Genomic DNA, 14894 nt, shown 5'->3' with positions numbered 1-14894 from the left:
GATTTATTTCAAACACTCGACTGACGTTATTAAGTGAGTTTGGATTAAAAATATGTTATTAAATGTGGTATTTTCACATGCTTTCAGATGGAGCAGCATTTACTTCACAGAGCCGTAGTTCACTGAGAAGCTACGCAAACAGCTGTCATTATCGCAAACGATTTCTTCGATTTCATAATCGCGAAATAAAATCTTCTGCGATTTTTTTTGCATAGCTTGTCAGTGAACTACGGCTCTGTGTAGTAAATTCTGCTCCATCTGAAAGCACGTGATGATGATTTCCTGCTAATTACAGAACCGGCTTTACTATCAAAATGCGCATGACAATCGCATCCGATTAATCGTGCAGCCCTAATTTCTACTCTCACACACACATACATTCTCCTTTCACATACATATATATAGTATTTCTGAGGAGAACTGACTGTCTTCAGAAAAGTTTCGATGGCATTTTCTTTTTCCTCTTACCTTCATTAAATACATATTAAAGGAGTGTTAATAAGCGCAGCAGCGCTGCACACAGCAATAACCCAGGAAACGCTATATTGCTACTGTACTATAAGCGCCACCTGCTGTCAGAGATTGAATTTGCATTTTCATCAGAATCAGAAAGAGCTTTATTGCAAAGTGTGTTTACACACACAAAAGGAATTTGTCTTGGTGTCAGGAGATTCCAGTACAGAAAGTGGCCTACAGACATAGCACAGACATACATATAATTAAGGTAATAAAACACTAATAATAATAAAGAGTAATAATAAAATATTCATTCAACCAGTCTGATGTTTTTGTTTTATTGTTTGTTTGGCAACGAGTATGGGAATCGGCTCATTTGATTGTAAAAAAAAAAAATCGTCAATTGGAATCGGTCACGAAAAATCCTGATCAGTGCATCCTTAAGTGGAATAGAGTTAGACCTACCTGAAAAACCTGAAAAAGCATGGTTCATTTCAGTTTTATCTTTGAACTATTTTCTGCAATTCTGCAAAATGGTTATCATTTATTACAATACAATGTTACAATCAACAATGAAAACAATAAGTCTTATTTATTGATTGATTGATTGATTGTGGCAAGGCCTGTGAAAATTTTGCCAGGGCAAGTAAAAAATTGAAACCACTGGCCAAAACGGCCAGTAGAAAATTTCCTTAGCGTTGAGCCCTGTCAATATGATTAGTGGTCGACCGATATATCTCCAATGCCGATATATCGGCTGATATTTGCCATTTTTCAATGGCCGATAAGTTTTCCTGTTTGGCCGATGCATTCGAGGTGGGACTTTTATTTTGACGGCGCTGAGAACGGCAGTGCCTGAGCACACAGTGCTCACATTCTCCCTCTTGTTCGCTGTTGTTGTAAACAGTTCTGTCTAAATACGGATAGAAGTCTATCTAATTATCAGATAGAACGGTTAACAGAGAGTTCAGCTTCACTGGAGATGCGCAATCGACAAACTTTAAACTCGTGATTTCAAATTATGCTGCGCTTTATGAATTTGCCCACTGCCATATTCATGTCATTTTCACTGTGTGCTGTATGTAAAATTAATGTACCTTGGCTTTATTTGAAAAAATATGATTAATGCACACAAACTTCCCAGAATACTGAGTGCCCTGTTGGTTACAGTATTTACTTCCTTTTAATTATATTTTTATTAAATATTTATTTATTTGTGAAAAATACTTCAGATGACAAAGTATAAGTATGTTTATTTAACATTTATTTTTTAATCAATTTTCAAATGATTTCAAATTTCTATATTTAAATAAATTAAAATAAATACAATTATATCGGCTTCATATCGGCCATCCGCCACCCTGCTTTCCAAGATATCGGCATCGGCTGTCAAAAAAACATTATCGACCACTAAATATGATCAAAATCAGTATCATAACACTTGTACACAGATCTGTAGAACACGTAGGTTACATAATGATATTTTAAAATTAAAAACTTAAAATATGTACTTGAAAAGAATACAGGATGACTTTGAATAGTATCATTGTAAAATTGTGAGGAAGAGCTGAGCAAGTCTTGCACATGTATTTCCTGGTCTGAGAGTGACTTCCTGTTTAAACAGGAAGTAATGGATACCAAAAAAGGTAGAAATGTATGTATGTGAAAGGAGAATGTATGTGTGAGAGAGAGTAGAAATGTATGTATGTGAATGGAGAATGTAAGTGTGTGACAGTAGAAATGTATAGGGTTGGGTGATGTCTACCAAATTGGCATCGGACGATGTCTGCAGTGAAACATCGTGATGGACGATGACATTGGGGGGGTTAGGCATGTGCCCGAAGCGTGAAACAAATAACGCGTTTTACGGAGCCACTAAAAGGTTAGCTGCTTGCTAGCGGTAGCCTGTTGCATCACAGTACATGAAAGTTGCCTTACTACATACACAGAGTAAGGAGAAATGTCTGATAGGATGATGGCGAATGATTTGCAGATCCTGAGCAGCAATGACAAACATCTAATCTTGTCAAATGTGTGGTAAGTACTGCCGCTCCATAGTATAGAGTCCTTGTGATCGTGAATCTCAAAAGTGAAAGTGAAAGTAAAATGAGAGTGCGCAATCGAAAGCGGTTTCAATTAGAGCCCGACCAATATGGGTTTTTTTGGGGCCGATACCGATAATGATATTTGGGAGTAAAAAAAGTACAGTACCAGTCAAAAGTTTGGGCACTTTCCCATTCGTGTGTCCAAACATTTGACTGGTACTATATATAGAATACAGTATATACATAAACAGAATATATATACAAACACATTTTTTGCAAAGATCACTCAAATGTGGTGATCAAACACTTATAATGACGTGACAAAGATATGTAATGATGGAGGCAGGGCATTTAACAATAAACTTTATTCAAAATGAGTCTGACATCAGTTCACTGAACAGTAAAGTTGAAGTTTATTAAACTTTAATTCAATTCAATTCCATTCAACTTTATTCCGTTTAAGTTTATTTCACTTTGGGACATTCATTCATGGATTTGCGCTACCGTCTTCACACACAGACGAAACTTACTAGAGAAGTGAGAAGTGAGACAATTTACCTCTGTAAATAAATATTTCACTTGGATGAAATGAAACATTCAGCACATTTTCCACTTGCTCTTAAAATCCCAAATACTTAAAAGGAATAAATCAGCCTATGTAACAAAAGTAATACTTTAACAATTGACTTAAGAAATACAGTTCTTTATTTATAAAAAATAAACAAATATTTTCTGTGAAATTCAGTAATTAAGTTAATTCTGTAAAAGTAGTTATACCATTATAATCTTGCCTGCTGAAAAAAAAAACAATAGAACCCCTCCCAAATCACAATAAAAATGTAATGGATTTCAGGGTTATAATGTGAATTGTATTGGTTTTAATGTAAACTATAATGGTGTCTGTTTGATGGATTCTATTGGTGGGATGTAATCTGGCAGATGGCAACCAATAAAACAACAGTAATTCCTATTTGAATAATGCCCAAAACAAAAAGAAATTTTTTAATGGTTTAATGGAAACTAAGAATTTCTGTGATAGTTTCTATTGTGTTTTTCAGCAGGGTAATGATACCCATACTGTGCTGCACATTATTGGCAATATTGAGCTGAAGCTTGACTTTGCTATTTTAAAATCGCAAATCAAATCGCAATATCTGTAAAAAAAAAAATAGCAATTTGATATTTTCCCCCAAATCGCACAGCCCTACTTTAATGCCCTTTGAATGTAACGTGTACGTTCCCTTGGAACTGGAATCATGCCGGAATTTCATGTGAAGTCCACTTCGTAGGGCACTTACGGTCGAATAAGTCAACACTTGAATGCTGCTGCCTGAACAAGAGACCTCCTTACTGAAGGGAAAGTGTTTGGCTGGTGTCACTATCTCGCGAACGCGCCGGCGGATCTCCACCAAATGCGAGGTATCCCTTCAGCTCGAGGAGCCCTCTCGAACGCCACCCTCCACGCGTCGGTAGCCCCCCGGGATTGCTAGATTGGTCGGCGCCGGACCGTCAATTTAACCGCCCGTAACTCTCGAACCCCGGGGGCTATCGACGTCGGGGTGGTCTCATTCGAAAGAGGGCCTTGAGACGTACACTTGATTCTCATTCGAGAAGGTTCCTCGAGCTGAAGGGATCCCTCAAATTTGGTGCGGATCCACAGTGCCATTATGGCCGTTCAGAGTTTCAGTGGTTTTTCATAGACTTAAGCTTTAAAGCATTTCATCCAGGTCGCCAGTAGCAAACAATGAAGCGCACTCTGCTGGACAAACTAAGCAATTACACTATTTCAAGAATTTTATCTGCGTTATATGTTCTGTAAAAAAAAAATTCATATCGGCGGCATATTCGCCGATACCGATATATATCGGCAACAGGCTCGTATCGGCCGATAATATCAGCTAAACGATATATGGGTCGGGCTCTAGTTTCAATAGCGGCTCACTGATGCCCGCAATTTATATACACTCGCCTATAGTTACCCAACGATATAATTGTGAGAAAAAGTATTTAAATTTATTTTTTAATCCTCCCATCTCGTAGGCTATTTATTCCCTTTAGGGTTTCCGTAGTACACTTAATTTCCTTTCCGAATACGGAACTGGTATGCGGCGTATTGCAGGAGAGTGGGTGGGGTGGGGGGGAATCACAATGTCAGCTTAACATCGTGATGGCTGTCAGCCATCGGTGATGGACGATGGCATCGTCTATCAGCCCAACCCTAATGTGAAAGGAGAATGTAAGTGTGTGAAAGCAAAAATATATGTATGTGAAAGGAGAATGTAAGTGTGTGACAGTGCCAGAATGAATTATGGCTTGTACGGCCCCTCATACACACACACTTATTTATTTACTTATGAATGATAATTGGTGGGATGTAATCTGGCAGATGGCAACCAATAAAACAACAGTAATTCCTATTTGAATAATGCCCAAAACAAAAAGAAATTTTTTAATGGTTTAATGGAAACTAAGAATTTCTGTGATAGTTTCTATTGTGTTTTTCAGCAGGGTAATGATACCCATACTGTGCTGCACATTATTGGCAATATTGAGCTGAAGCTTGACTCGCAAATCAAATCGCAATCGCAATATCTGTCAAAAAAAAAAAATAGCAATTTGATATTTTCCCCCAAATCGCACAGCCCTACTTTAATGCCCTTTGAATGTAACGTGTACGTTCCCTTGGAACTGGAATCATGCCGGAATTTCATGTGAAGTCCACTTCGTAGGGCACTTACGGTCGAATAAGTCAACACTTGAATGCTGCTGCCTGAACAAGAGACCTCCTTACTGAAGGGAAAGTGTTTGGCTGGTGTCACTATCTCGCGAACGCGCCGGCGGATCTCCACCAAATGCGAGGTATCCCTTCAGCTCGAGGAGCCCTCTCGAACGCCACCCTCCACGCGTCGGTAGCCCCCCGGGATTGCTAGATTGGTCGGCGCCGGACCGTCAATTTAACCGCCCGTAACTCTCGAACCCCGGGGGCTATCGACGTCGGGGTGGTCTCATTCGAAAGAGGGCCTTGAGACGTACACTTGATTCTCATTCGAGAAGGTTCCTCGAGCTGAAGGGATCCCTCAAATTTGGTGCGGATCCACAGTGCCATTATGGCCGTTCAGAGTTTCAGTGGTTTTTCATAGACTTAAGCTTTAAAGCATTTCATCCAGGTCGCCAGTAGCAAACAATGAAGCGCACTCTGCTGGACAAACTAAGCAATTACACTATTTCAAGCATTTTATCTGCGTTATATGTTCTGTAAAAAAAAATTCATATCGGCGGCATATTCACCGATACCGATATATATCGCCAACAGGCTCGTATCGGCCGATAATATCAGCTAAACGATATATGGGTCGGGCTCTAGTTTCAATAGCGGCTCACTGATGCCCGCAATTTATATACACTCGCCTATAGTTACCCAACGATATAATTGTGAGAAAAAGTATTTAAATTTATTTTTTAATCCTCCCATCTCGTAGGCTATTTATTCCCTTTAGGGTTTCCGTAGTACACTTAATTTCCTTTCCGAATACGGAACTGGTATGCGGCGTATTGCAGGAGAGCGGGTGGGGTGGGGGGGAATCACAATGTCAGCTTAACATCGTGATGGCTGTCAGCCATCGGCGATGGACGATGGCATCGTCTATCAGCCCAACCCTAATGTGAAAGGAGAATGTAAGTGTGTGAAAGCAAAAATATATGTATGTGAAAGGAGAATGTAAGTGTGTGACAGTGCCAGAATGAATTATGGCTTGTACGGCCCCTCATACACACACACTTATTTATTTACTTATGAATGATAGTGTACATTAAGCAAACTTTTTAGAGTTGTTCAAGTATTCACTAAACCAATGCAGCATTGTTATCTAGAGTTAGTTAGAGTCAAAAATGTTGGGAATCCCATTCCAAGATGCCTTTAAACTGCCCCGAAGCTGATCATGTGGACGGCCCCAGACAAAGCCCTATACATTACATCTGGCACTCTCAAATGAAAATGTCTCCAAAATATTTCATCAACATGGCTCCACTGCATGTTCCGGATGAATATGCATTCCATTTAACAATTGGTTTTAAGTCAACTCTATGAAATGCAATATCAACCAGTTGCATCCATTCATTCGAGCTTACAGCAACAATAATGAAAAATCGCTACAATATCAAGACACAAACAACCCAGTACATGCAAAACAATTAATCTGAAACCCTGCCCGTGTTTGAAAATGTCCTCCTAATGGCTTTTCTGTGCTACAAAAACAAAGCCAGCTCCTACATCTCAATTACAGAGCATATTTGGATGGTAGCCGAGGGGATCTCAGGGAACCACAATAGTTTATCTGCCCAGTCATCACCATAGCCCTGTTTGTTTACAGCAGAAAGCCCAACAGTACCGTTAAAATGGTTTGTTACGTGTAACCTGTTTTTTTCCCCCTGACCTGGTCATATTTAGCTGAACTCATCATAACCAGACTTGTTCAGCTTCAGTCATCAGCGTTGCTATAAATGCGATGACTCTTCAGACGTGAACTGTACTGTACAAAGTTGCGTTTGTCAACATGCCCTCAAGCTCACAACCAGAATATCATTTTATATGTACCCAGGTGTTTAGCATCTAACCCGATCATGAAACAGCAAAACATGCCACCTAAAAACAGTCGTGCAGCTCTCACCTTTCTGTGCATCGTTTATACAGAGGACATGTTATGATCTATACGGGCTTTGGTCTCATCTGGTACTTCATCTAATTAACAGGACCTGACTTGAACAGCAACTATAGTCTGCAACACAAACAAAATGGTGCGTTTGAGGGCATCGGCATGTATGCGCCTTTAGAGGTAGGGCTTTTGATGTCTTTTTAATGAAAGAGTGACAGGAAGTATTTATAATGGCTTGCTCTTACGCAAATATGATTTAGACTCCGAAAGCTTAGAGACGAGGGTGACTCACATCTTTCATATCTTCTAGTGAGATCATTTTCCACAGAGCTGACTACACTTATCAAAAATGTGCTATCAAAATGCCAAATGTTTTGTCTTCACTTAGCACACATGTTCTTAAGAAAATCGTGGAGGAAAAAAAAAGCTGGAATCTTCAGGGAAAAGGTGGCATTTATCATCGGACAGGCGTCATATGCTATATCTACAAAGCAAACGAGGTCAAATATTTTAAGAACATGCGAGCGAGATAATGTCATTTCAACCCAAATGACACCCTAGCAAGGTTTGTGCTGGGAAAAACACCAGGTGAGGAAACCAAACCATCCAAATCGAACAATTGATATGCTTATCATCAACAATACAGACCTCTTTCTGAAGCACAATGCTTCGATGCACAGTAGAATCACAAACAGGCTAGTCTTTGCCAAAAGAGACCATTAGCCACAGACAACTACCCCCATTAGATACGGTCAATTGCACACGGGTCACTAGCTAAACATCTATTAGAGGCCTTGCAACTGTAGGAGAAAACCAATACTGAGTGACAGTACTAAAAGTATCCTAACTTTTTATTTGTTATTCTGTAAACACTTCCAAACGACATAAACCTCTGCAAAACGACCGCATATAGTTGCAAACATAAACATACGGTCTGTGTTTGGCTTGGGTTAATCTCAGCTAGCCTCCAAAATCCCGAGGGCCTCTCAGTGTCAGCGGCTGAGCTTGATCCGACAGTCAGATCATTGTTAAACAAGCAATCTAATTCATTCTGAAGCATTTATTTCAGGAAGAAGTCAACGGCTAATTCGATCATATCAAAACGATGAAATATAGCTGTGAAATTGAAACCTTTAATTTAATCAGCCATTTGACGATGGCATCCTGTGAGGATGTCCTGAATGGAGAGACTCTCTACAAGACTCCATCGGCACATCAGAGATACGATTTACTCATCTGAAACAGGCAGAGGGTAAAATATGACTGTCCTCTCCACATGCAAACCAAACATCCACGAATAACAGGTCACTGCCTGTGCAGTTTCGTGTTTTCGCTTTTTAAAAATAAGCGCCATTGAGTGGATTCCCAGAAATCTCCCAGGTGGGTGAATCCATTGTGACCGTGACACTACTTTTCCATAGATAAGCCTCTTGAGCAGCAATTAAGATGTATGCAGTGATGTTTTTGAATATCTGAGCATCAGATGAGGCTTAAAATTTGCAGAGAAGAGAGTAAACATCAGCGAGGAAAACAACAAGAAAATAGGACACGTGGACAAAATGTGATTCGATACTCAATTAAACTAAAACATCATCTCCACTGACAACAATTCAATTCTGACACATCTAACTGTATCTTTTGCACCTGCAAAGCACTCATATATTATTTTAATAACTCTGCTGACCTAAATTCACCTTCATGACACTGCATACAGAACGTAGGTCCAAACCCTTCAACATAGTTACATAGGGGGGGGAAAAAAACTTCATTCTAATTCTAGGGTTTTCAATCAGAGGTCCATGAAAAATGTACTAAAGTTAATATTCCTAATGAAAGTCATTGGCTGAGTCTGGGTGGGGGTCCCTGGGTTTTTACTGGTTGAAAACCCCCTGTGAACATCTGAATTACTTTTATTTATGATTCATTTTCCAATACGCTGGACTCGATGGTAGGGCTGCACGATTAATCGAATGCGATTGCCATGCGCATTTTGTTAAAAAAGCCGGTTCTGTAATCAGCAGGAAATCATCATCATCACGTGCTTTCAGATTGAGCAGAATTTACTACACATAGCCGTAGTTCATTGACAAGTTACGCAAAAAAACAAAAAAAACTAATCTGAAATCATTTGCGATAATGACAGCTGTTTGCATAGCTTCTCAGTGAACTACGGTTCTGTGAAGTAAATGCTGCTCCATCTGAAAGCATGTGAAAATACCACATTTAATAACATATTTTTACTCCAAACTCACTTCATAACGTCAGTCGAGTGTTTGAAATAAATCCTTCTATGAGATGATGTGGCTTCTTACACAGAATAAAGCACACAACATATTTCATAGTATTTAAGCAGTGATAAAGGCATTGCATTATAAATATACTTTATTTTAATGAAAATTATAATAAGAAGAACTCAGATAAACCGTATATTGCCATAGGCGTGTGTTTATTAGTCACGCTGAATCAATGAAATCAGTTGAATCTTCGGTTTATTCAGCTGCAGCGATAGGCATTTTCTGGGTTTCTTCTGCGAGGCGTATTTGGAGTTTCAGCGCGAGAGCGCCCTCTGGCCTTTGGATGGAGATTTACTGCTGATCACAGAACCCTGCTTCACTGAAAGATACGCATGACAATCGCAGCTTCTGTCGAATCGCGATCTCGATTCCATTTCGATTTATCGTGCAGCCCTAATCTTTGGTATTTGGAAATGACAACTCATTAGTTAAATAATGCATTATTAAAATGATACAGATATTTACATCAGGGTAATTCCATGGTAGAGTGCTTTTGTGTACCTCATGAACATATGTCAACAGTGGCTTTAACAAAGAATAGCTGACACCAGCTTTCAATGTTTGTTTTTATAGCCAACACCTTCTCCTTGATATTAGCAAACACACACTTTTAGATTGAAATGGAAATAAATGTTAGCACTTTCTCTCTTTGAATATTTTGAGATTTTGTTTGACATAGGCTACTTTATTAAAAGCATTTTAAGCGTCCAAAAGTTATGCATCAACCACATAATCCTCAAAACTATCCTATCTTAAAATTATGCTACATTTCCGAAATAAGCAAACGTCATCTTCCTGTTATTGTGTGAACTCATCTCTTAAAGGGTTAGTTCACCCAAAAATGAAAATTCTGTCATTAATTACTCACCCTCGTGTTGTTTCAAACCCGTAAGACCTTTGTTCATCTTTGGAACACAATTTAAGATATTTTTGATGGAATCTGAGGGCTCTCTGACCCTCCCGTAAGGGCCTTTCGCACCGCTTTAGTTCCAGAACTAAATGTACAGTACTAAAGTACTGGGACGATTTTGTGCGAACTATTTCCCAGTACAATTTAAAGGGTTGCATTCGCACCGACAGTGTGTACTAAGAAGTGACGTAAGCCGGTCGACAGTCATTTGTGTACGGCGTTCAACAACAGAAACAAAGAACAACATTAACAACAGGAGGATGGAGGACGCTGTGATCTGAGCTGTGTTTTTGTTGTGTCTTGCGGGTTTCACAATAATGGACATGGAAAGTCGACGTATACGTAAAGCGATTGAAAGAACGGAAAGGAGGAATAAGAATCTCCAACGACAACAGGTATTTGCTACAAGTGCCTGCACTTCAGCATCTGTCCATCTATCGCTGTTCTCCATACTTGAGAAATAAGTTGACACAATGTTTACAGTATGTTTACACAGCGTTTTAAATCATGGCGGGTGAGGGCGTTTTCGTACGCGTTTGGCCAATCAATGTCTTCTTGCGTCACGATTAGTACCAGTTGTGCTGGTTAGACCCTGCTCCGGAGTAGGAGCTAATTTGGTTCTTGAAAAAGGCAGTCCGGTACTAAAATGGCACCCAGTTCCGGTACATTGATTGGCCAAACGCGTACGGAAACGCCCTCACCCGCCATGATTTAAAACGCTGTGTAAACACTGTAAACATTGTGTCAACTTATTTCGCAAGTATGGAGAACAGCGATAGATGGACGGACGCTGAAGTGCAGGCACTTGTAGCAAATGTAGCACTGCCAGTTGTCTTTGGAGATTCTTAGTCCTCCTTTTCGTTATTTCAATTGCTTTACGTATACGTCGACTTTCCATGTCCATTATTGTGAAACCCGCGACACACAACAAAAACAGCATCCTCCATCCTCCTGTTGTTAATGTTGTTTTTATTTGTTTTCGTTGTTGAACACCGCGCACAAATGACGTCGCTGTCGACCGGCTTACATCACTTCCTAGTACACACTGTCGGTGCGAATGCAACCCTTTAAATGGTACTGGGAAATATTTCGCGCAAAATCGTCCCAGCACTTTAGTACTGTACATTTAGTTCTGGAACTAAAGCGGTGCGAAAGGGCCTATTGAAAAGGTTCCCGCGGTGCGAAAGGCCCTATTGACAGCAAGGTAACTACCACATTCAAGGTCCAGAAAAGTACCAAAATGTACGACAGTATCATGATGCCAGCATGTGGCGGCGCCGGCGCTGACCCAGATCCGGCGTGACAACGTCATTGCACTGGGGATCTGGGTCAGCGCCATCACACGCTCGCGTCATGATACTGTCGTGAACAGGCATCCACAAGTGACGCAGTAGAGACGAAAATGTGGAATAAAGTCATTCTTTTTGTTTTCTTTGCCCAAAAAAGTATTCTCGTAGCTTCGTAACTTTACAGTTGAAGTCATTTGATATAGTTGATGTCACACGGACTACTTTGTCAATCATCTTGGTACTTTTCTGGACCTTGACCATGTAATTAATGACAGATTTTTAATTTTTGGGTGAACTAACCCTTTAAAATGACTTTGTACACTACACAACAGATTATGGAAAACTCTGCATCTATAGAAATATCAGGATTAAATTCTCTTTCTAAAACACACTATAGTGACCTTGTATGGCTAAATGAACTGTTTAACCCCAACAGCTTTATCAATATATAAGGTCTATACTAAAATTTTGAGATTTAGCTTGAGGTGGTGCAATGCAGTTTCTTTACCCTTAAACACGGTCTTTTCTTTAAAATATTTACTTTTTCCCCCAAAATGAAATAGGCCCTAATTTCATAGATGACCATATCAAATGACAAATTATAATACATAAACTCGGAAAACGGGAAATAACAGAGGAAGCTGTTAGGTTGTTATTATTATGACGTCACGGTGTGTTTTTTCAGCCCTATTTCGAAATACATCCGCTCAATATGATGCATTTTTCGACGATGGGTTTCATTTCCTTGAGTCAAATTTTCCCTAAATGATCTACCTTTTCGAAACCATGTTGTTTTTGGGATGCTGCTGGAAAGTAAGACAGAATTATATTGGTTCCGGATAAATGTCATTCCTTCCTTTTCTTTTCAAGAGTTCTTCCATTTCTAAATGTATAGGGCCGCCAAACAGTCCATCAAACCCATTCGAATTATTCAGGATTTTAATATCAGCGTATTTATTTGATTTGAATTAATGTTCTGTGCTGTTGTACTGAAGTGTACTCAATAAGCGATGTATTTTTGCTTTCGCTGTCTAAATTGCCATTACGTGTACAACATTTGTTGCGCTCCCTACTTTGTACATAATGAACAGATTAGATACTGAATATTGAGCACACAATGATGCAGAGCGGCTCTTACCGTGGCAGACACCAGGCTGCTGTCCGTCAAGGTGAGGTGGTGCGGCTCCCACCTCCGTAAAAACTTGGAGGTGAGGAGCTTACTGAGGAAGGTCCGCGGGTACTTGACCACGCACACCTGGATGTCCCCCTCCTGGAGCAGTTTGTATCTCATGCCGCTGCTGCTGTGTAGAAGGCTCCTCTTGCTGCAGGGCCCCGCTTTGTGATTATTATTCCCCTCCGGCGGCGGCGGCGGCTGCGCGGACATTTCCCCCAGCAGAGGCTTACTCTCTTCGGACGGATAAAACTGATTGTTGTGCAGCTCATTTCCCCCGCCGCTCCCGTTAAAATCCATGATTCCCCTCAGCGAAACTCGACGGCGTTGAATCAGATCAGGTGGCTGTCTTTTGATTTCGAGGCCGAATAATGGCGTTCCAGTGTTTGGCATATAGAGGTTCACGCGATCCACCCTGACTCGACCTCAACAGAGCTACGGATAAGACAAGGGTCGGCGAGGATTGAAGCCATTAAATAAGCCCGTCAAGATGAGGAAGGTTCAATGAAGTATAATGTCTTTCCTTTGAGCGTCGAGGGCTATTCAATATGTTCGAGCCATTATGGTAACCATGCCGTCTCTCGCCACGGCATATTATTCCAGTCTTCCTGCTCCGAATATGAAACAATAACCAGGTACAAGATCTACGCTGCGTTCAATTGTATTTGTTCTTCAGATGCTCGGAGTCATGGTTCCCTTTTCTGTCTTTTTTCCTCCCTATCTCGGTGGAGGAACCGAGTGCTTCGGTAGGGCTGCGTGTGGATTGGTCCCGGCTCGGTCATGTGATACCGGAGTGACGTCAATGGGGAGGCGAACGGATGCGCGTCTCTGTTTGATAGGGAGCGCGCACTTCCCGTCTCTCGAGCAAAACGGTGAAAAGAAAGAGAGCATATGGCAAACCGCTTTAGCATTTATAGTATCGATTTTACATTGCAAATACTTGTTTTTTGATTTATTGGATGCAGTCGAATTATGATGGTATACCTTTTAAATTTCACACTAGCAACTATGTAGTCTACATGTACTAAAATAGTGGTTCAAATCAATTCAGTTAGATTCATTGTGTGTCAGTATACCTACCGTACTTATTCCTTTACTACCTTTACTCCTTTTACTACTTGCTATCACTGTAGTGACACAGCCTATTGAAGCCCAGTGTTGTGTGTGTGTGTGTGTGTGTAAAAAAAATAAAATGTATATATATATTATATATATTTAATTCTTACAATTCTGACTTTTGTCGCACAATTCTGAATTGATAGATAAACTCAGAATTGTCCCTATTGAAGCCCAGTGTTGTGTGTGTAAAAAAAAAAAAAAAAAAATTATATATATATATTATATATATTTAATTCTTACAATTCTGACTTTTGTCGCACAATTCTGAATTGATAGATAAACTCAGAATTGCGAAATATAAGAGTTTTGAGTTTATATCTCAGAATTCTGAGTTTACATCCTGCAATTCTGTTGTTTGTTCTGCTAATTTTTTTCTCACGATTGTGAGTTTATATTTCACAATTTGGACTTTTCTTCTCAGAATTGCGAGCTCGTAGCTTACAATTCTGAGTATATATCTCACAATTCTGACATAGTTTTGTCATTATTGCAAAAAATGTCTGAATTGTGAGATTTTTAAAAATATATATTTTTAAGCTTCCATAGACAAGAAAGTATATCATTGTTGCTGGCCAACAAATTGCCGATTTGTGCCCTTTAATTTTATAGCAATTTTCAGATATACAGTAGATAGGTTCTAATAAATATTAACAAGTACAAATAAAATAGAAAAACATAAGTAACTATATTGGATACTTTAAAATACTTGTATCATTTAAAGGCAATGTTAAAAGGGCTTGCCATAGTGGAAGCAGAGTTTATGTCATACTGTCATTTTCTGTACACATTCATTCTGTAAGGCTTCTTTGTTGCAGAAGATGTACCATCTGTCCTGTGGTTCACAAGCTTTCATAATATATAACCAGTTCAACTGAATAAAAATGGAGTTTTAGAGGAGGATCTGATACCTTTAATGTCATCTAAAGGTTTTTTTTTTTTTTTTTTTTGGTTGTTTTCA

At 39.5% G+C, this 14894-nt stretch overlaps 1 protein-coding gene across 1 annotated transcript in view; it reads right to left on the bottom strand.

The window, feature by feature from the left end:
* LOC107559802 (C-Maf-inducing protein-like) overlaps positions 1-13616 on the bottom strand; it is a 38823-nt gene extending 25207 nt beyond the window's left edge. Inside the window, exon 1 of the mRNA XM_016243770.1 lies at positions 12785-13616. Coding sequence (XP_016099256.1) covers positions 12785-13210 — 426 coding nt within the window. The 5' untranslated portion in view covers positions 13211-13616. The remainder of the gene's footprint in view (positions 1-12784) is intronic.
* Between the last annotated feature and the right edge of the window lie 1278 nt (positions 13617-14894).

Source organism: Sinocyclocheilus grahami, unplaced genomic scaffold (assembly GCF_001515645.1).
Source record: "Sinocyclocheilus grahami isolate Dianchi unplaced genomic scaffold, SAMN03320097.WGS_v1.1 scaffold700.1, whole genome shotgun sequence".
NCBI lineage: Eukaryota > Metazoa > Chordata > Actinopteri > Cypriniformes > Cyprinidae > Sinocyclocheilus > Sinocyclocheilus grahami.
Note: the sequence above shows the minus strand (reverse complement) of the source record. Positions and strands in the feature narration are given on the sequence as shown.